Source organism: Solanum dulcamara, chromosome 5 (assembly GCF_947179165.1).
Source record: "Solanum dulcamara chromosome 5, daSolDulc1.2, whole genome shotgun sequence".
In the NCBI taxonomy this organism is placed as follows: domain Eukaryota; kingdom Viridiplantae; phylum Streptophyta; class Magnoliopsida; order Solanales; family Solanaceae; genus Solanum; species Solanum dulcamara.
In genome coordinates this window covers 2410855-2434098 of record NC_077241.1, presented here as the reverse complement: position 1 = coordinate 2434098, position 23244 = coordinate 2410855, and the positions used below count along the sequence as shown (strand labels likewise).

Genomic DNA, 23244 nt, shown 5'->3' with positions numbered 1-23244 from the left:
AGTATGCAATCATGTTGTCCAGTAAAGTTGTTGCAAAAAAAATTGACCGAAAATTATATTACCAAAATATTTATGGGCTAACATATACAAAAAACTGAGAAAATCACTTAATTTCGGTTGAGTGACCTGACCCCTAAATGCTAAATGAATGGAGTGGATCTTGCCGAGGCTATATGTATTGTTTCACCAGATCATTACTGAGGGTCCTGTAAAGTTTTTACAAAAAAAGTGATAGAAAACCATATCACTAAAAAATTCACGGGCTAACATACAAGCAAAATTGAGAAAATCGCCTAGTTCATGTTGAGTGGCTCCTAAATGCTAAATAAATGGCGTGGATCATACCGAGGATGTACACATTGTTCCCCTAGGTCATTACGGAGGGTCCTGCAAAGTTTTTGCAAAAAACATTATTGAAAATCATATCATCAAAAAATTCATGGGCTAACACACACGAAAAACAAAAAAAATTATCTAATTCTTGTGACGTGGATCATGCAGAGGCTATACGTACTGTCCCCCCAGTTCATTACAAAAGGTCATGTAAAGTTTTTGCAAAAACAAGTGACCGAAAATCATATCACCATTCATGGGCTAACACATACGAACAACTAAGAAAATCATCTCAGATACATAGAGCTGATAAAAAAAGGAAAAACTACACAAATTGAACCTATTAGGCAAAGTATTTACCCAAATTGAACCCAACCCAAATTATTTATTCGATTTGGACCTATGACCCAAACTATTTACCCTTATGTCTCCTTTTTCTCTTTATTGAACAATTGCTTCTTCATCATTGATACCATCAGAGTATATATATACTCTTTGTTATTATCAAAGTATATATATACTCTGATGCTATCAAATAGTAAACGCGAATTGACAATTAAAAATAAAAAATATGAAAGTAAAAGGGTAGTTGGTTGTAACTGGTTTCCCTTTTTTAAATATAAGTGTTCTTTCCAAAAAAAATAAAAATAAAAAATTAAGATGCTAGGCCTGGTATTAATTTGGGTAAGCCTAAATACATACTGGGCCTCATCCCAACCCGATCCAAAGGCTATAAATCTGTTGAGCGAGTAGATTTCTAGGGTTTCTCTGCCAAACGCCCTTCATCGAGAACCGCTACATCAACGTTCAGCAAATATGGTAACCTCTCACCTCAATTATTTTTCTATATAATTTGTGTTTTCGGTGATTGATTTCTGTTATTTTTCTGTATTTTGTTCAGTAAGTATGTTGATAAAGTGTCAAAAGGATGCGTAGATTGTTCTGGTCCTATGGAATTGGAGCTGTTTTTGTTGAATCAGAATTAGTATATAAGCAGAGGTGGATTAGTTTTTTAAGCTAGTGGGATTTGGAGTTGTGACAGTTGATTTGGTCTATTTTCAGCTTTATTTACCACTTTTTGGGTGCAGTTCTCGTCGAACAATTTGTTTTAAAAATGGTGTCTTTTGAAAACTAAAATGTTAATTTGTGCATTAGATTGTGTTCTCATTTTATCTTATTATCTTCTTGTTGCTTCTGATTGTTGTTACTGCCTCGTTTTATCGTTCCTTGAGCTGATGTCTATCGGAAACAATCTCTTTATCACTTCGATGGCAGGTTTAAAGTCCGCATACACTCTACCTGCCCATACCCCACCTTTGGGAGTGTCTGGGTGTTGTTGTTGTTGTTGTAGATTGTGTTCTCTAGGCTCACTTGGTTGTAACATTTTCATGAAGAGAAAAGGTAGTGGCTTTGATGGATTTGGATTGAGAGATTGAGAGATCTGTTGTGACAGCTGATATCCCATGTTTCATTCAAGCTTCATTGACCCTTTAGTGCAACACATTGCTCTGTTCATGAACAATTTGAGAGAAAAAGGTGTCTTTAGAAAACTAAATTGTTAATTTGTTCGTTAGATTATGCTCTCTAGGTTCATCCAGTTTGTAATGTTTTCAAAGTGAGGAAAGGTAGTGGCTTTGATGGATTTGCATTGAGAAGTTGAGAGATCCACTAAGGTTTTCAAGCTTCGCGGGATTGGAGTTGTGATGGCTGATATCCCATGGTTCAGTCCAGCTTCATTGACCACTATGTCACACCCTTTAGTGCAACACATTGCTCTGTTCATGAACAATTTGAAAAAAAAGGTGTCTGTAGAAAACTAAAATGTTAATTTGTTCAGCTCATATGGTTGTAATATTTACATGATGAGGAAAGATAGTGGGTTTTGATGGATTTGGATTGAGAGGTTGAATGTTCCTAAATGAGCAATTATGTTATGAGTTACTGATCCACTAAGATATTGACAACAACATTGTTGTTGTAGAGGTGGGCTTGTTTATTCCACCATTGATGGCGGACCTAGTTGTAGATGACTTTGGATGATGCAGATGCATTTTTTCAGTTGAGGTTATTTTTGATGAGTTATAAAATAACATACTATATTTTTTCTGCAGACTAAGAGGACCAAGAAGGCTGGAATAGTTGGGAAATATGGTAAGTAGATGGTTCCGCAAGTTATTTTCTGTTTTGCATTGTCCATGCGACAAATTTGTGAACTTAAATACACAGATAGAGCTATGTTTACTATGCACAAATATGGTTGAGAAACTTGCTTCAATATGTATTTCAAAAATAACTTGTCTTAGCTGGAATGGCGAGCCAAGCTGAATCTGAGTAAACGCCAGTTTAGTTGCACTTAGCTAAACAAAGATGTGACAGTATTCCTTGTATTCTTGATTATTGTAGAACATGTTACTTGAAATTTTGTATAACTTCAGTTTATTCAATATACAAATATTCGCTGGAAATATAAATGGGATAATTTGTTGATGATTTTTTCGAGCAAATAGAAAGAGCTCACATAGGAAATAGCAGAACTGTTCTAGTTTGTTAAGAATATCAAATGATTGTATACATTGTAGAGTAAATATGTAAAGATTGTACCCTAGCTAAATAGCTTTGATCATGTTTGTTTTGCAAGTTTACTCAATTGTCTGTAGTCCTTGATCTGAGGGTCTATCGGAAAGGACCTCTCTACTTCCCAAGGTTGGGGTAAGGTCTGCATAGTTCTACCTTCCCCAAACCCCACTTGTGTGATTACACTTGATATGTTTGTTGTCCTCAATTGTCTGAGGTATACAAGCTGAATGTATTGGTCTAGAAAGTTATGTGGATTGGGTGGAATACTCCGGAAGTATGCTTTCTTGTTCCCCATTTCTATGGAAATAGGGTTCTTTTGTAGTAAATCAGCTTTCCATCTAATTATTTGAATGAAGTATTGTCTTCCCCTTTTTGTTCTATTGGTTATTTGATTAGAACTCCTACATAACATACTTCTCATTTTACATTGATTATTTGTGCATAGATCGCCTTTTCCTCCTTCTGCAGCTGCATAAAGTGTGTTCTGTTTTTTGTCGAGCAAAGTTATGTTTCTAAATATCTCATATATGTTTTAGGTACCCGTTATGGTGCCAGTCTGCGAAAGCAGATTAAGAAAATGGAGGTTAGCCAGCATAGCAAGTACTTCTGCGAGTTTTGTGGAAAGGTATGTTTTTCTGGTCTTTTGGATAAATTAGTAGCTATATGCAACGGGATTTAACCATCTACGGAATGCCTTTCTGCTCTACTTGGTTTGCCTTGAATACATATGATCTGAAGATATACTTGTCATTATGAGCAGTATGCAGTGAAGAGGAAAGCCGTGGGTATTTGGGGCTGTAAAGATTGCGGCAAAGTCAAAGCAGGCGGTGCTTATACATTGAAGTAATACTTCATTCCCTTATCTATATTTGTCTTCAATTTTCCCTTCTTTTTTGTGTGATTAACTGATTCATCTTTTTCTTCAATAGCACTGCAAGTGCTGTGACAGTTAGGAGCACAATCCGAAGACTGAGGGAGCAAACTGAGAGTTAGAGCAATTATCAGTCAGCCTTTTTGTTTATCTGCTTATGATGTGTCTGCGGAATTTAGATCAGATATCTTTCTCAATTATAAGACCATTTTGATGTTTGTGAACGCGTAATTTAGTAAGTTAGCTACTGTTGGGGAAATTGATCTATTCTGAGAAAGTTATTATCGTTTACATCTGTTCTTCCAATGAGTTTTTGAGTAAGCAGAATAGTTCCAATATGGTATTCACTTCTCCGAAACTGGCTACAAAAATGAAAGCTACATACTATCCCCAAAAAATTTCTTTCGACTCATTTGTTCTGGACTGTTGTGCATGTCATCTTTGCGCGCATGTCATGTTAGCCTTTTCTTTATTGTTCAAAAATTCTCCCTACTCTTAAATCACCTCAAAGGGGATTAGAGTTTTATCACTTCTGTCCTCAAACTATTCTTTGAATTTGACCTCCAAAGCTGTAAAGGGTTGCAATTCACTTAGTTAATTGTGAAATGGTGTGAAATACAGTTGTACTACACTAACAATCATCCTCTATAATAGTATTTCACTGTAATGATGAAATTTTTCTTTGAAATTGATTTTCATATAATGTTCTCTATAATAGTATCTTGCAATAGTAGTTGAAAAATGTATAAACAATTGATATTGTTATAAAGAGATTTGATTGTACTTAAATATATGATTCTTTTAGTCTTTAGTAACTCATATGCGCCGCAATGAAGTTTGTAACACTACCTCTTTCAAATTCCATGTACCCAAGAATGGTTTAACTAAATGCAACAGTTCGAAATATTGGAATCTTTTTTATAAAAAAAAACAAATAATGTTGATTTCGTTTATGTGCGTTCAATGAAAGAATAGTTGATCTCAAATCCAAATAAAGAAAGACAATTGTGGTGAATAAATTAGCAATCACCATAAAAATAAGGCATTATACATGGATAAACATTTTAACTTGGCTATAACTAACAACTAAACACTTAAACTTTGAGAATGCACATTTAGACATCTCAACTTGTTTTTCATTGTATCTCGTGGGCGTCCAATGCGGACGTGACACATAAATTTATTAGGTGTCTAGAAATTGGAGTGTTCAATAGGAGACGAGTTGAAGTGTTTAAATGTGCATTTTTAAAGTTTAAGTGTTTAGTCGTTATTTGAGGCTAAGTTAAGGTGTCTATCTATGTATTATATGTTCTTTGAATAGTGAATTATTGGGATAAAATGAGTTTAGTTTGAATAGAGCATCACATTTGTACTACCCACTTTAATTATTTTGAAATTGAAACAGCATGCCTTTAATTAATGCACAATATATGTGATGGTATTAATTTGGACAAAATGATGGAACAAAATTTCAAACTTCGTTTGATCAAACAATTATAAATTACTAATAATATTCTTGTCCAATATTATCATTAATCATCATATGTAAACACAAATTCTACACATCATCATCATGGAGAGTACTTCTTGGATCATTCAAAAACCCAAACAAATCCCATAAAATAAAATAAACATTATGTCAAATTCTTTCAAGTGTGGTTAATAGCATCACATCTCTTCCTCACCTCTCCTTGTTGGCCAATCTTGACTTGATATACACTTACTTTCTCCATTGCATGAGCAAAATCATTAGCAAATGCAATAGCATCTTTAGCATATAATTCAACAAATGGCTTTGTCCTAGGATCACTATATAATAATTGGTCTGAACCGAGTAACCCTATGCCCTTCATTAAATTCTTGAACAACACATTGTCAAAATTACCAGGACTTATAACATCTAGGAAGGCTGACATGTCATTGTTACTAGTATAATTTGCACACATTGTTCTCAATCTCTCAACTAATATTGGGTTCATTGTAGGATCAGGAGTGGGGAAAATCCTATGAGCAAACTCCTTACAATGAACAAATCCAATTGTGTGTCCACCACCAATCAACACAACCATGTCCTTGACATCAAAGCCCATGGATTGGAATTTATTGATCATTAGGTCAACCGTCGCGTTCTCACGCGTCAGGTGTGCTTCCACGTTTGAAATGTTGGAAACTAGACTATCTTTCCGGCCCAACTGGACTTTGTAGTGGGGCCCACCGGTTATGACGATGAGGTTTCGGGTGGCGGTCGCCAAGATGTCCGCGCACGAGACGACGCCCGGGCATGCGAGCTCGACCGCGGTCTTGACGCGGTTGACTAGGTCAAACGCGTCGCCCGCGAGGGAATGGTTGATGTCGTAGTCAAGCTCGGATTTGTTGAAGGCGGTCGACTTGATAAGGATGGAGGCATCACAACCATCTACAACACAGTCGTGGAAAAAGACGCGGAGAGTCGCGGCCGCCGTGACGGGGAATTCCATTTGTTTTTGTTGAGTGGTGTCCCTCACTATGGCATCAAATTGTGGACATGTTTTGGCATAGTAGTCCAATGTAAGTTGTGCATGAGAAAAAGCAAAAGATGAAAACAAGAGAAAAAGCAATGGCCAAGTCATTGTTAAAAAAAAGAAGAGAAGAAAACAGATCAATTGATCTGTTTCTTCTCACAAAAGATGATTATGGAGTCAAATTCCAAAGAGGATTACAAAAAACTAAACACATTTGATAATGAAAGAAGAAAACAAATGTAGAGAAGAAGAATTGGATGATAATTAGTGTAATGGTTAAGAGATGTTTTAGGGGAAGAGTGGTTATATTTTTATTTAATTTATTCATCTAATGTTTTTTATGTGATTGAAGAATTTCAATTAAGCATGACATGCGGTTAATCGACCATTTAAATATATTTCATTTACAAAGTAATCATAGGTAAATCTTTATGATAAGCATTAATTGCTAATTAGGTAAAAATATATATTAAGGCGACAACTTATAAATATCAACTCTGCAACTTTATACCTTAAATCCAATTTTTATTTTATATTCAACTTTAGTAATTTTGATTTTGTTGAAGACTGTATTTCCAAGTTCCAACAATTGAAAGTATTGGTTCTCTGAAATGGAAAATATTCTCTTAGTTATTCTTATTGGTCTAAAGCTATCTTACACATATTATTTCACTTTTTATTCGGCATAAAATAAAGAATCCCGTATAATTTGTATAGTATTAGTTATGCGGAGTTTAATGAGGCCAACAAAATATTGTATCAAGATATATTCACTTACAGACTCCAAAGAAAAGTTGATTTATTGGAATGAAAATCACAAGTACAATCGGACTCTCTTTGGTTCATGATACTTAAAACCATCAAGAACAATAACGTAATAATGAGATCTTTTGGTACGACTAGTGTAGTTGATGGTCACAACGATGGAGTCTAAGATAGAGATCTTGTTATATATCTTTCTAGATTAGGCAAAATTGAAAGACGCTCTAAGATAATTTCAATAGCAGCCAATCGTTAAGCCTACTAGCATTACGGTGAGAGTCCAGTTGCGTGCTAAGTATACATTCATTTTTATTTAGAAGTCTCGAGTTTGATTCCTGAGTATAAAATGAATCGTTTTTTATTAGAAGCACTTTACCCTAATATAAAACTTTCTAACACAAATCTATATCCCATCTTTAACCAGTGTCGCGAGTTCTAAAGCAGGATTTTTCAATGCAGATTCAAATTAGTCAAATTTCATAATGATATCACACGTGGATACCACCAAAAAATAGTATAAAGACTTCAAGTACAATGCATATACCAAAAAGTAGAGAATCTCATATGGAAAAACATAATTCTCTACAAAAGGTAAAGTTATCTTTTTGTAAACAAAAGAAAAGTATGTCAAGTGAATCTAAGAAAATTATATTACTTTACCAAATTGGCAAAAAAAATATAATCACTTTACAAAAAGGGAGGGCTAAACAAAACCTCCTCACCCAATTTAGACATATATTGTTTGCATTTTCCCCCAATAAAATTAGATACATTTTAATAATATATTTAGAGGGGAAAAAAGACAAATGAAATATGTAGACGAGAAGAACTAATTAAAATCTGAACTTCACCCCTTTTTTCTCCCTACTCCTCAAGTAGCTCCTTCATCAACTTCTGAATGAAATACAAAACTTGGAAAAGTAGTTGTTACATCCCTGCAAATTAAAACGTAAATCTCGTTAGACGATATAATCCTCGTCTTATCTTTTACGAGTTGAACCCATATACAATGACGGTAAAGAAACTTTCACACTACCGGGTCACCTAAAAGATACTACAACCTATGTTTGCTCGAACTTTCCAAAAATGGTTTGGCGCTTGTGGTGGATCCTCAAAGAATGCATTACTTGTGGAGGATCTGACACGCACTCATGACATTTTTGAAGAATTTGAGTAACATAAGCTTACAACAGATAAATGTGACCTGATCGTCTCATCGTTTAAATGTATTATCGATTATCAAATGGTATATACCTTAGATATGGAAGCGTCATAATCTTTAGTATTGAAGGATTTCGATCCACAAAACTTTGCCATTCTGATTTGTCAATCTTTCCGTCTTGATTCGAGTCTGCCTCTGAAAACGTCTACATATAGGAATAGAATCACTAATCATTCGAAGCTCGTTGAGACTATAGTTAGGACAGGAAATGACCAGCAAAAGCCAAGTAAAAAAAGGTTGTATTAATGCAAGGTTGTCAATAACTTAAAGAGTGACTACGCATTTCAGTTATACTTGAAGCAAACACAATATATGGACTCCCAACGATAAAAGCTTACTAGCACCTGATGTTCACATCAAACCAAACATGTAAACTTAACAAGTCAAAAGTTAAAAGTGAGAATATAAGCTTCTTAACCAAATGTGTGTACGAAAAACACATCAGCTTGCATTCATTGTTGTGCACATCGGGTGCGGGTGAGTTTTACCATAGATCTTGAACCCCTTGTCAAAATAGAAGTCACAAATACAAGATCGCCTGATCATGAAAAACTGGATGGGGTAAAATTACCTTATCAAGTATTATCTCAATGGTTTCATCAGCCAACTTCATCTCAGACTCGCGTAAAAGTGCAATCAACATTTGTTTAACCTGCCATTACCACAAATAATAAAGCTTAACAATAAGATAAACTATAAACCCAAAAAACTAATTGATGCATCGTGTCAGCATGATCGTTCGTCAAACGAGTTGAAATGTTATAAATATGTGATAGATGTCTTGAATGCCTCGCTAAAGAATCCCATATAACTTAACATAATGCTGAAAGCAGCTCCAAATACACAAAATTTACGTGTGTCAAAACTTAACAGCCACAAATGTCAGGAAGGAAGTCAAAATCAAGTTTCTGTTGATCAAGTGATCACAAGAAAGATAACACAAGCAGGAGAAATACAAAGTAAGCACATGAGATGCCAGGTTACATGGAAAGCAAGCGTAACGAGAAGCACATAGGCCACTCTCAACATAACATGAAAGAGAAATACATAAAAATTACGCACCTCTTGTCGTTCAATATACCCCGAGCCATCCAGATCATACAGCTTAAATGAAACTGCAATAGCACAAAATGGAGTTTCATGCGACTGTCTGCATGCAATTAAGCATTAAACTAAAAAAATTACAAAATACCAAGATATATATCATCTTCTTTTTTTTTTGATGATGAAGTAAGAGAATACCGAGATATACATCTTTTCTTTTACTTACAAGTGAGCTTATCTTCATGCGAGGCATTTGGGTGGAAAACATTCATTGCCATAACGAAATCCTCAAAATCGATGACTCCTCTTTGCTTCAGATCAAAGAGATCAAAAATCTGCAAGTAAGAATTTCCTAGGGGAAATTAATATCCCACACGCATCAAGGTACTAAAAATTAGTAGTTTTCACCTAGAGAAATAAATTAGCAAACTTGCCAATTCGATGCATTTCATAAGTTAAATGTCCATATTTTGGCTAATTACTTATAGGTGTTCTTTAAGACCAACAAAATATTACAGAAGAACCTCTATGATATGTTTACTCGAGTAATACTTATTAAGCATTCTAAGCACAACATTACATCAAAATATTGAATCAATACCAATGAAATACCATACCCGATTCGCAAGAAGGTCTTCTTTCTTTCTATTCTCGAATAAAGCCAACTGAAACTCTTCCTGCACATCAATAAAGCAATTGTTCATTGATCAGCAAACAAAGACATATTATCGACTGTAATGCAGTTAAATCAAATATGTTACACTAAAAAATAACATAAGGTGCGCTATGTGACAAATAAACTCTACTAAATATCTCACAAGAACAACTTTTCCATCTCATGATAGAGAAACCATCACAAATAGACAATATGGCAGATTTGGATGTTTCAAGGCCCCTTCAAAAAAATTCCATTACAGCAACATACTCAGTGTAATCCTACAAAATGGGGTCTGGGGAGGATAGAGTATATGCAAACCTTACCCCTACCTTGAAGGTAGAGAGGTTGTTTATGATAGACCCTTGGCTCAAAGGAAAAACAATTTGAAGCAGCATGGCAAAAGAAATAATGGAAGTGAAGAAGCCATGGTAAAATACTACAGAAAGCTGACAAATCATTCTGAACAGTAACTACCACAAAATAATACAATAATCAAAATGCAAGAAACAACAAATTGTAACAAAAATGAAGGGACAAGAAACTACATGAATAATGCTACGACTACTAGTATGGAAGGATAAGCGAGACAACTATCTATTACTTAACCAAGATTCATTAGGAAGATTTCTTTTTCAACCGATCAGAAAAAGAGGAAGATTATAACAAATTCCATTATCCATGATTAACGAGGAAGATTCCCTTTTCCATCGATCAAGAGAAAAAAAGAGAGGAAGATTTCCTTTTCCACCGATCGAACAAAAAAGAGAGGAAGGTTTCCTTTTCCACCGATCAAAAGAAAAAAGAGAGAAAGATTTCCTTTTCCGCCGATTTGGAAAAAAAAAAGAGAGGAAGATTTCCTTTTTCGACCCTTCCCAACATATAAGATTTCTCCAAAATGACCTCTTTTAACAGCTTCTTATCTTAAAAGGTCAAAAAGAGGAAAAGCGAAAACCGTTAGTATTGACCGGCTGATGATAAGAGATTGAGGAAACATAGTCTACTTTAAACCATCCATCCAGAATTATGCAATATGAAATCATAAGCCCATTCGAATAAATTTCACCAGTTAAATAGAAACTACCTTGCTTATCAGCCCATCATCAATTACTGTACTGCTAATAGTCCTGAACATCTCAAATAATGCCTGAACTTCACTTACAGTAACTGCAAAGAAGAAGGCAAACAAATAAGGCTAGTGGAGGAAGGTTCAGTAATACATAAAAAGTTCAATTAGGAGGTTCGGGAGATAAGTAAAGAGTAAAATTGTAAAGTGAAAACATATGGCATTACCGAATTAGGCACACAAAACCAGCAATAGAAGAACGGGCATATTGTAAGAGTAAACTGAAATATAATTAACCTTACTACTCTTTCAAGGTGGGGGTTAGGTCTGTGTACACTCTACCCTACTCAGATCCCACATGGTGGAACTATACTGGACTTGTTGTTGTTGTTGTTGTTGTTGTTACTACTCTTTTTTTTAATGAACTGAGAAAGCCGTAAGGGGCCAACCCTTGAGACCAACCACAGCCTTCATAACTTGGTGATAACGGGTTCGTCTTCTCTGAGTTCTACCCTTCTTCATTTAAATACCAAACTTAGTTCGCACAGCACAGCACAGGGATCGAACCTCCGACCTAAGTCACAAGTCCTTCAAGCTGTGCCACTTTAACTAAGCTCTTTTGAACGATTTTCAATACAACCCAAAAAGATTAGTTTCTTCTACATAAATGAGGAAAATCCCTGTTTCATTGTGTTCTAACACCAGATCTAATTTTGAACTCTTCTTCCTGTTACTCCCACCTTTTTTTAAAGTAAAAGCAAATGTACTAGTACTGCTCTCCCAGAGGAGGAAAAAACACAAGGCGATTTCTTTCTATCTGTCCAAGCCTTGGTGGACAAATTACTCCATATCTATGCTAGTGGGAGGTAGGAGGTGCCCCATGGAGCCGGACTCCACGGTATCAAAAAAAAAAAAAACTAAAGGAATGAACTCTGTACATGAATTTAGCAACTTAAAAATGGTAAGGAAGTTGAAGATCGTTACTTTACTTCTCCTCAAAGTTACATATTCATCTCAAAACTTCCAAATTCATACCACAAGTTCAACTCTACTAAGTCAATTGGTACACATTGAAAAACCTCAACCGACCAAGATCAGTTACGAGTAACTCACATGCTGTTTGGGATGCCAGGATTACAGGATCTTCATATCCAGGAAACTGATGTCCTCTTGCCACCTTAGAGCTAAAACAGCCCATCTTCTTAAGAACAGAGACCGAGGAGAAAGCACACAACTAGAATGGAGTCTAGCAACCAGCTTCACTACAATATATCATCAAAACCATTTTAACCTTGCAATACAAAACCGAAATTCACATACACATACCAATAAACAGTATAATAACTATATCAACTCTCAACAACAAAACATAAAACCACTATGGATTACTCATTTCGCCATAACAAAAGATAGGGAACATGAACATACATCCTCCATATAAGTTTCTTGCTAAATTGTAGTAACTATAATGATACTATAGGAACTCATCCGTCAGGCTTTCACCAAACTACATTTCCAACCACACAAAAAAAAGATGAAGGAAGCTTAGCAGGTTACTTCTTTGATCAAACTGACACTATTCATGCAAAGGATTTTGGCATTTAAAAGTCAAAAGACCAGACAATACTCCTAGTTTTTTTTTTTTTTCATTTTCTTAATTGTTTATTAGCCTAAACTTCCTCTCTGTAAGCTTCTCAAAACCTGCCTCAATCAAGCCCGGATAAACGAGAAGGATCAGTGTAGATTAACAATCATTAAGAAGTATTTAATCCTCTAGACAATTAGAATCAAATGTGTCCAATAGAGTATTAATATACAACAACAAAATATTGAGTGTAATCCTACAAGTGAGGTCCAAGAGGGTGGTGATGTTTCCGATAGACGCTCAAGTATATTTTTGTAAAAAAAAAGTACGGAAAAGAAATATAGTAGTAGAGAGTATAAATATAAATGATTCAAGAGCTAACTTCAACTAATTTAAAATTGAGGCCCAATACATTATTGATTCTTGAATTGTCTACCAGCCTAAACTCCCCCCCCCCCCCGCCCCTCTCCAACCCCTCCATGGTGGCTAAGGAAAAAACCAAAAAATTTGCAGAAAAATCATTACTTGATTCTCAAAGAACAACAAAACTTCAACATATCAAAAAAGGGGGAGAAAGAAGAAAAAAGATCAAAACTTTAACATGAAAAACTTCAAAATTCATTTCAAATTCGAAATATATGAAACACCATCATCTAAAACATCATAAATTTCTATCCTCTCTTTGCAAAAACACCAACTATACACATCCTAAAACACAAAAACAAAAAATACCCACAAATCTTGAAACATCAAAAGAGCATTAAAACACCAGAAAAAACAAAATGGGTATTACGAAAACATACAGATTAAAGATGTCCCAGATGAAATTGCTCGTCCTTTAAACAGAAAACCAGGAAAAAAAACCAAAAAAGAGGGAACTTGTCTTAAGAGAAATATGAAGTGTTTTCAAGAATTGATGTGTATATATGCACCAACACATAAAATTTGTGTGTATATATATAGGAAAAAGCTGAAAGAAGAGAGACAAAACAGTGGGAGAAGCCAAAATTGGTGACCCCAAGAAGAAGAAGAATAAACAAACAAGAAAAAGGAATAAATAAATTGGCAGGGAGATTGAAGTATACGCGCTACAAAAGAGCGTAGTCTTGTAGGGAAGTTACGGCAGGATTATTACCGCGGTCCACGGTAAAAACATTTGAGTTATTTCTGGAGTAAATGGTTAATTAGCTATATACTCTCTGACTTTTTATGCTATTTTTTAGAATAAACTTTTTTTTGGAAAATTTTACTTTGACAATTTTTCACTGCAAACAACATAGCTAATGAAATTCAAAAAGGATTGTGTGTACTCATTTTTATCTTTTTTTTTCATAAAAATAAAAAAAATATTTTTAATAGACATTCGAACAAATACAGTAGCAAAAAAGATATACTGAGAACAATGATGAAGAGAACAATAATAATAAAAAAGAAATGATAAATTAAGCAAATAAAATATCAAGTAATATAAAATTGAAGGATAAAGATAATATGAGAGTAATAATAAAAATAATGAAAATGAAATTAAAACAACACTCGACCTATGATAATGGCGGAGCCACATGTACTTGAGGGATGCAGACCGATATTCCTTAGTCAGAAAAAGTACTGTGTGTATCTATGTTATTTTTTATTTTTGTGTATATACTTTACCTAATGATAGTCATTGACTTCTTCGTGAATTTATTTCTTTATATTTTGATGCCTTTAGTGAAATTTTTTAATTTTGTCATTGCCTACTAATCTTCGACCTTCATATATCCCTATTTAAAGCTACGCCATTTTATTTAGGATTAAAAATACTTTTGGTTACTCATTTTTTTAATGAATTTTAATTTTAATCTTTATAATATTTGATTAAGCATATTTAACCTTTAATTAATTAACAAGTGCACTTCATACTTACTTCCTAATTATTTGTTATGCTAAGATTGTACATTGTTATTTTATACGGCGATAATATTGTTCTAAATAAAATATAAATACATAAAAAGATTTAAAAAATATATTTTAATTAATTAAAAGTTAAATATGGTTCGTCAGATATCATAACTCAACAACAACGGAGGGGATGAGAGACCGACATAGCTATGATACCTTTTATTTAATTTCTTTTCATGTGAATGAAGTAAAGTTAGACCACCAAAGATGTGTTGCAGTAGATGAGATTGTTTCTCTCCTAATTATAGTTTTTGGATTCGAGACTTGGGTATGAAAAAATCTTTGATAGAGAGCATTTTCTGCCAAATGATGCTCTATGTGGTGCGAATCTAAATTAGTTGTGCTCCAATCCAGATATCGAACATTGATAAAAAAATCAAAAAAAGAAAGAAGTAAAATTAGGAAAACCTACTAAATTAGACTAAAAGGATTTATTTTTTCTACTTATGTTTAAATACATTCATACGTTACAAATATAAAATCAACATGTTTGATGTTTATTTTCCTTTTATTGAAAAACTACTTAAAATTAGGAAATTATCAGTAATTTTATATGATATAGTATCAAGTATATAATCAACATGTTTAATGCATAAGATTGTAAAATTGAGTGTCCAAGTTGATTCTGTAAGTTCTAAAATGAAAATAAATTATGGACCCTATCTTCAATAATATCATTCAATAAATTTGAAGTATAATATTCAAATTTGATAGATTCCTATGTCCTTGTCTATGTAGAAAATCCATTTTTTAAATTTTCTATGCAAAGGTACTTTATATGCATATATTGAAATGCAAAAGTAATTTGAACTATAAAGTATCCACCACTAATTTTCTACTCCAAAATAGAAAATAAATAAAGAAATGATAATGATAATGATAATAATAATAATAATAATAATAATAATAATAATAATAATAATTTTAAGAAATATAGGATTATGCACCAATGCTAATATTCTTACCATCTTTTTTAATATATGTGATTTTTTTTAATTAATAAAAGAACAAGTTCAATGTTGTGTGGAATATTCTCCCTAGAGAATTAGATTAATTTAATATCCGCTTAATCCGTTAATCTTCTTGATTAAATACTAAATATATATAAATATGAACTGATTTAGTTATGTAATTTTTACATTTTCAAAGTATCATAGTAAATGAACAATCTCAATGTCCTGTGGAATATTCCCCCTTAGACAGGTGCAATTTAATTGACTAAATTAATGTTTGGACATATGATATAAAGTCATGATATCAAATCAATGTTTGAAAAATGCAGTTTGGGATCATGATTTTAATTTTTTAAAATGTAAAAACTTGACCTATAAATTTATATTTTGTAAAAAAAAAAGAAAAATCAATCATTTTAAATTTTGTTAAAAAAAAAAGACACATGCTCAACGTGAAAAAAATGTTTATAATATTTGAAAGGATGTGTAGATATCGAAATTTTGTAGGACTCTACACGACAAGTCTTATTTCAGTTAGAGTTTCTTGAAGGTTACTTTACCATAAACCCTAATTCATGCCTATATAAAGGGTATTATATTCCCTTAAATATGCATCTCGAATATTTCACAAATTCATGGAATATTCATAAAGAGATCAAATCTAAATTTTCTAGTTCGAGAAATACGCCACTAACGACCCTCGAATTATGGAGAAATCTTATGAGAGAAGAATCAAGGAAGGAACAAAATTGTACCCATATTGTCTTATCAATAAAATGTTCTTGTTTCTTCAGATTTTATTTATGGTTGATTTATTTTTCATTTATTTAAAATTTGTTTCAAACCGGATGATACTAAAGAATAACTAGTTAGTAATATTGTTGATTAGCAGATATTTATAAAATTATGTGTATTTGAAAGTTTGTAATTGCAAACATGTATTTATAAAAAGGACATGGAGAATGCAATATAATTATCAATGTGACACCTTAGGATATCCTGATATTTTGTTTATGAGAAAAAATACAACTTAAGAAATTCAAATTGAATGTTCAAACAAAACTTCAACTTCAAATCAACCTGATTTCAAATCATGTTTCAATAATCAATATCACATATCCAGACGGACCTTAAGTATTTAAGTTTTAGGGAAACTTACATAAATATATAATATTAAGAAAATATTTACTATCTATAGCAATAAAACAAAAATTTCACTGAATATTTATAATACATTTATAATACAGTTTTAATACATATTGCAAAGAACTATTTATAAAACATATATAATACAAGTTTTATAGATGGATAATACATTTATCACATACTTTAATAGACTTATAATACATTATGTTAGTTTTTTACTACACAAACATAATATATATTTTAAAACACTTATAATACATTTATATTGTATGCATAATTCACATTTAATACAAGTATAGATTTATCATAGTATTGTTATATATTGCTATAAATAGTAATAAATAAAAAATATTGCTAAAATCAGTAATTATTTTTAAAAAAGCAATTAATCAAGTAATTTTCCCTAAGTTTTAACTAGATTTATTTATGGCCCTTTAGGTTTCGGACTCTGATTTTTGCACTTCCAAAGTATTTTAATAATAAAGGAACAATCTCAATATCACATGGAATATGCTCTCTAGGGGGGGGGGGGGCTGAATTAGATTCACTTAATTCTATAATCTTCTTAATTAGTGATTTTGTATGTGATTTTTGTACATCTAAAGAATCCAAGTAATGGAACAATATCAATATCCTGTAGAACATGCCCCTAGGGAGGTGAATTACCTTGAATTAATTGCCACCTTGTTTGATAATTTTCTTGATTAAATATTTAGTAATAAAGGTATCATTAATTAAATATGATATTCACTATTATAGATTAATAATGCTAACAATTAGTCCAACAAGTCACATGCTTTTGTTTGACGAGTACGTAATGGAATAACCTAGTGGACAACAATAACAATAATCAAACGGTTGGCGTAATTTTATAAGTGAGATTTGAGAGGATAAAATGTATGCAGATTTTATTTTTATTTTTTAGTGGAGGTAAAAAGATTATTTTCGATAAAAATTTATCTTGAAAGAAATGTTTTTGAAGCAGTGTGACAAGAAAAATAAATGAAGATAATATAGCAAGATACAAAACAAATAAAGCAACACATATAACTAGTAATACACATTAAAAAAATAAGACATTGCATGAAATAATATTACTAATAAGGACAAGTAGAGAGGAGGAGGCTAGCCCTGATCGTGATCCTGCAAGGGTGAGCTAACCTCCAAAAATCTGTCTTCAATTCGAATTGCAGGCCGCAACTTTCGCCTGCATCAAACCCGGAATAGCTAGTAATCGTTGATCGATCACACGACGAATTTACCTATCTTCTGAAAAATGCAACAATACTAAATTACCTATCAAATTTCTACGGTTCTAACCTAATCCTCGACAACAAAGTTTTTCTTTTGAAAATTATTTTTCAATTCGATATTATTTATTTATTTATTCATATTCTAGTTAAATGTATGCCACAAATCAAAGAATTAAGAAATTAGACATATATATGCCCTTATTTAATCTTCTAACACTTGTGCATTATCCATGATGCCTTTGTTCTCTTTTTTCTTTTTCTTTGTTTTTTTTTTAAAAGAAAAACAACTCAAACTTGTGGTTATCAAAATTGGAGAAAAATTTAAGGATTTAGAATAATAACGTTAATGATGATAGATACGAAAAAAATATGGTAAAATTACCCTTTTACACATATTCCCCTAATATATTTACTTTTATTCCCATATACATCAAAAAATTTCCAAATTCCCTCTTTTTCCTTTCTCTCTCTATACCTCTCTGATACATCCGCCTATTCCTTTATTCTTGCCCTAATTTGTTCTAGTTAATTTGTTACTCTTCAAGGTTCCAAATAAGGTATATTTCAATCTTTCCTTATATGGAATTTTACTTCATCCTCATTCAATCTGATTTCTCCTAAAATTTGTATATTTTGATTTCTTCTGAAAATTTTTGAAAAATCTTCTAAATTTTTATCATTTGTTTTCTTCTGTAAATCTTTCTGTTTTTGTTTCTCATACCTTCAATGGAATCTGTTCATGGTCTCAAACAGTCCACTAAAAATCAACGAATTCTTGTTTCTCCTAGTTCTGATTCATCTTGGGAAGGTTACGACGAAGTTAGATCCAAACATCGTAACGATCCAACAGTGATGAATAAGCTACGTGAGAAATTGAAGTCGAAAGTTACAGTTAAACATGCACCCAAAGAAATAGACAACAAGATTGAAGGGGTTACAACACGCCCTAATCTCCCAAAGGTATGTGGTCAATTAAGTTTTTTGTTTTAGAATGAAAATTTTGTGAAGGTTTTAATGATTCTGATACATATCATTTATGTATCAGATTCATAATGTATTTTTAAAAGGAATTTTTTTTGGAGATTTTATATTTCTGATACATCATGTTTAAGTGTCAGTTTCTGTTGTTTTAATTTTTAATGATTCTGATACATATACATTTATGTATCAAATACATAATGTCTTTGTCAAATGTATTTTTTTTAGAGATTTTCTATTTCTGATACATCATGTTTAAGTGTCAGTTTCTGTTGTTTTAATTTTTAATGATTCTGATACATATACATTTATGTATCAGATACATAATATCTTTTTCAAATGTATTTTTTGGAGATTTTCTATTTCTGATACATCATGTTTAAGTGTCATTTTATGTTGTTTCAAGTTTTAACGAAGCTGGTTATGTATCAGATACATAATGTCTTTTTCAAATGCAATTATTTGAGATTTACTATTTCTGATACATTATGTTTAAGTCCCAGTTTCTGTTATTTCAAGTTTAATGATTCTGATACATCTACATTTATGTATCAGATACATAATGTCTGTTTCATATGCAATTTTTTGAGAATTATTATTTCTGATACATCATCTTTAAGTCTCAGTATTTGTTATTTTCAAGTTTTAATGATTTTGATACATATACATTTATGTATCAGATACATAATATTTTTTTCAAATGCAATTTTTTGGAGATTTACTATTTCTGATACATCATGTGTAAGTGTCATTTTTTGATGTTTTAAGTTTTAATGATTCTGATACTTCTACATTTATGTATCAGAATATAATATATAATTGTTTTTGATACATCTTCTGTATGTATCAGATTCTCATCTCATGCATCATATATTTTAATGCATATGATACATCGTATTTATGTATAAAGTTCAAGTTGTATTTAAGCATTTTTATGTCAATGCAGGGAATGAAATACGTTATCAAGAAGATCCTGTCCCACCCATTGAGATTCGGAACGGCATATAGGGCTAATTTTCTTGATGATTTTGAATCATCAATAGGTGGAGATATTGTTGTCAGAAGGCCATGGATGGTTATGTTAGCGATAACGACGATCCAAAAAAAAAACTAGGAGAGACATCTCTCCAAACCAAGGAGAACTGATTGATGTCCAGTAGTTTTTTTTTTATAGTAAACATTTTAGGTGATTCTGATTCTTTTAATGTATCTGATACATAAACTGTAATGTATCAGATTTAATATGTTTTAATATTTTCATACATCAGATTTACTATGTTTTTCTCTGGTGTCAAAATCGAATATAAAATCAAAGTTTATGTTTTATATTTCTACTGTATCAAACTTGTATCGAGTATAATATTCATAAGTGTCACATTTTGTGAATTCTGATACATGAATCAAGTTTTATTTATTATGATACATCATGCACATGTATCAGATTCTCATTTCTCAATATTTAATGATTCCGATACATTAATTTTTAAAATTCACGTACATAACTGTCGCCTTCTTTAATAGATCAGTAATTGATATAAAGAGCCAATCTTTTATCCATAAATAGCTGATGTGCATTAACTATTCTATAGCTAAAGTTATGTATCAGATACATAACTTATGTATCAGCAAAAGTGAAAAAATAACTGAAATCAAATTCGGTATGAATTGATGCTCTGTTTTTTCCATTCGAGACGACGCTCTGTTTTTTGGCTTGAATCTTCATGAACATAACAATTGATTTTTTTAACAATTGATGTATCAGATACATAACTTATGTATCACCAAAACTGAAAAAAAATTTGAAATCGAAGTTGGTTTGAATTTATGCTCTGTTTTTTTGGCTTGAATCTTCAACTTCACAACCGTTATTTTTTTAACCAAATTAATCCCATTAATTAGATTAATAATTGATTTAAAGAACCAATCATCCATTATATTAAGATATTATCCATAAATAGATGATCTTCATTAATTACTCATTAGATAATTGATGTATCAGATACAAAACTAATGTATCAGAAAAGTTGAAAAAAAAGGGGATATCGGGTAATTTTGATACGATGAGGGATGTATAGTAATTAGACTTTTTCATTATGGGATTTAGGTAAAGTTTACAAAAAATATACTACTAATTTTGTTTTGGATCATGATTAGTTCTTTGTATCATACCATTATTAAAAGATATATATGATAATACCAATTAATTTAATTATTTATGACGAAAACTAAAATACTAATTTTGTTTTGATCATGATTTTTATTGTCTCATACCATAATAAAATGATATAATAGTACCAATTAATTTAATTAGCGCCTCTAATTTGAACCATTACACTCTTAGATTATTAAAAATACCTTCAAAACATCGTGTTATGTAAGCTATATATATATAATTAATTTGTCGGAAACTTTAGTTTTATAAAAAGTGTCTGATTAATAAAGTATTTTCTTATCTCTAATGAAGAAAGGATTAGCATATTATTAAAATTTGTTTGATTTTTTTCTTAATGCAATGACTACGTGGAGAAATACTAAATGGTGTTCTCAAATAAATAATTTTTTTAAAAAGAATTGTTTTTTTCTTGACTAAATCAAAGCTTATTCGAAAGAGTTAAGTCATATGCACCCAATGTAAAGCTATTTACACAATTAAATTACTTATAAAATAATGACGGAATGACCTGGGATACTCTTGTATTTGATTCTGTAATCCTTCTACTCACGATTTTGTCAAGTGAACAATTAAAATTATTAAAACGCATTTTTTTTAAATTCCTCTGACCATGAGTGTCTCTTAATCGCGCTGATGTGGATAACACATCACTATCCACATAAAAAAAAAACATGTGGATACACATCATTTTTATCATTACAAATACTATTTTCTATAAAACAAATCTCAAATTCATCTCTAAAATTAGCCTTTTAAAACTGATTCATCGAAAAAAATGTCTCTCCGTCCACTGTATTCAAAGTTAGTCACTGCCGGCGAATTTTTTGGTTGAAACTGAATTGGAGTAAAAAAGTTTATCATCCTTTTCTTCTAAACCTTTTCATCTATTTGCTATTTAAATTTTGTTTTCTCTCTTCTTTGTTTCTTTTTTCTTTTTTTCTCTTGTAAATCTTTTGTGTTAGAAGAGAAAAATAAGAAATGAAGAAGAAGTGGGGGAGGGAGGAAGGTGGAGGGCTAATGGCCGCGGCGGCAACGAGGAAGAAGAAGAGGAACAATAAATGGGAGTGGGAAGATTGGGAACTTTTCTCTTTTCTTTTTATTAAATATTATATTTTTCTTTTTAATTTTAATATTTTTTAATTAAAATTTTATCTTCACTTGCTTTAAAATGAGTGTAATCACGCATTTCATCTGATTCAGTAAATAAACGTCACATAAGTTTGATCAATGGAAGAAGAGTTTAAAAGAACACGTTTTAATAACTTTAAATACTCATTTGGTAAAGTCGTGAGTAGAAAAACTTAGGTAACAAACGGAGCTAAGTACAAGGCTCTCCCAAGTTATTCCGCCTAAAATAATTACAATGTAAATCTTTATAATAAGTATTAATCGATAACCTTATAAATATGATAACTACAATTACTATCACTTATATATATATATATATAAAGAAATTAGTGACGGACAACTTTTCTCACTAAACAAATAAAAATATGTTGTTATTCCTAACAAACGATCATAAAAAAATTATTAGCTACAAAATATTTAGTGATAGTTTAAAAATATAATTTTATAAGTACATATTTTTTCTAGTAGTGTATACTATGATACATTAAACTACATAAATTGTATAAAAATACTATACATTATCAGTGTGTGTATAGATATAACTTAAATCAATTTGAAAATTATAAGCACGTAGGCTTTTTATTAAATCTATTTTTGAAATTATAAGTACATAATATAAGCTACTCCACGAATATTAATTTGTGGTTGGCTTTTCAATAAGATGAAAAGTCGATAAAATTAATTTAATGACGGAGTCAAATACAACTTATCTGATATGGGAAATTAGGTATTTAAAAATGAAAATATATTATTTTCTTCTCATTTTTTCCTTTTGACTTTTTCTTATAACTGGCAAATATTAAATCAAATAAATAAATAACATTATCTCAATTATTTTCATGGATGATGGATATGGTAATAAATATATAAAATTAAGTCTTATATTAATTACTCGAAAAAATTCTACAGAGTGACTAGTGGTAGCCTAGTTGACGATTATAATTTAGTTTATCTGAAAGTCAAATCCAATTGGTATGAAAAATAATATATCATTCGTTTCAATTTGTTTATCTTAGTTATTATTTAAACAGTCAATATGATATTATTATTTTTTGA

At 31.4% G+C, this 23244-nt stretch overlaps 3 protein-coding genes across 4 annotated transcripts; 1 reads left to right on the top strand and 2 right to left on the bottom strand.

Moving 5' to 3' along the window:
• The first annotated feature begins 1051 nt into the window (after positions 1-1051).
• Positions 1052-4072, top strand: LOC129888748 (60S ribosomal protein L37a). The gene is made up of 5 exons (XM_055963742.1): positions 1052-1152; positions 2445-2484; positions 3447-3535; positions 3671-3753; positions 3840-4072. The coding sequence occupies exons 1-5, from the start codon at positions 1150-1152 to the stop codon at positions 3901-3903; spliced, it is 279 nt and encodes a 92-aa protein (XP_055819717.1). The 5' UTR covers positions 1052-1149; the 3' UTR covers positions 3904-4072.
• A 1301-nt stretch (positions 4073-5373) lies between these two features.
• Positions 5374-6602, bottom strand: LOC129888746 (peroxidase 41-like). The gene has a single exon (XM_055963739.1). It carries the CDS (start codon positions 6388-6390, stop codon positions 5431-5433), a length of 960 nt encoding a protein of 319 aa, XP_055819714.1. The 5' UTR covers positions 6391-6602; the 3' UTR covers positions 5374-5430.
• Positions 6603-7671: 1069 nt separating this feature from the next.
• On the bottom strand, positions 7672-13629 carry LOC129888747 (calcineurin B-like protein 1). 2 transcript variants are annotated; one of them, XM_055963741.1, is made up of 9 exons: positions 13420-13629; positions 12145-12322; positions 11050-11132; positions 9928-9987; positions 9537-9645; positions 9329-9381; positions 8838-8918; positions 8299-8411; positions 7672-7979 (listed from the first exon to the last, which is right to left on the bottom strand). In XM_055963741.1, exons 2-9 carry the CDS (start codon positions 12227-12229, stop codon positions 7916-7918), a joined length of 648 nt encoding a protein of 215 aa, XP_055819716.1. In that variant the 5' UTR covers positions 12230-12322; positions 13420-13629; the 3' UTR covers positions 7672-7915. The 2 variants fall into 2 exon arrangements, with proteins under 2 accessions (XP_055819716.1, XP_055819715.1); XM_055963740.1 differs by having other exon boundaries at positions 12145-12293.
• Positions 13630-23244: the final 9615 nt, after the last annotated feature.

Coding starts and splice junctions, on each gene's coding strand:
- LOC129888747 (XM_055963741.1), bottom strand. CDS start 12,229: ATGGGCTGTTTTAGCTCTAAGGTGGCAAGAGGACATCAGTTTCCTGGA. Junction 11,133..12,144: donor CCTGGCATCCCAAACAGCAT/GTGAGTTACTCG, acceptor TCTTCTTTGCAG/TTACTGTAAGTGAAGTTCAG. Junction 9,988..11,049: donor ATGATGGGCTGATAAGCAAG/GTAGTTTCTATT, acceptor ATTGATGTGCAG/GAAGAGTTTCAGTTGGCTTT.
- LOC129888748 (XM_055963742.1), top strand. Junction 3,536..3,670: donor TCTGCGAGTTTTGTGGAAAG/GTATGTTTTTCT, acceptor CATTATGAGCAG/TATGCAGTGAAGAGGAAAGC. Junction 3,754..3,839: donor GGCGGTGCTTATACATTGAA/GTAATACTTCAT, acceptor TTTCTTCAATAG/CACTGCAAGTGCTGTGACAG.
- LOC129888746 (XM_055963739.1), bottom strand. CDS start 6,390: ATGACTTGGCCATTGCTTTTTCTCTTGTTTTCATCTTTTGCTTTTTCT.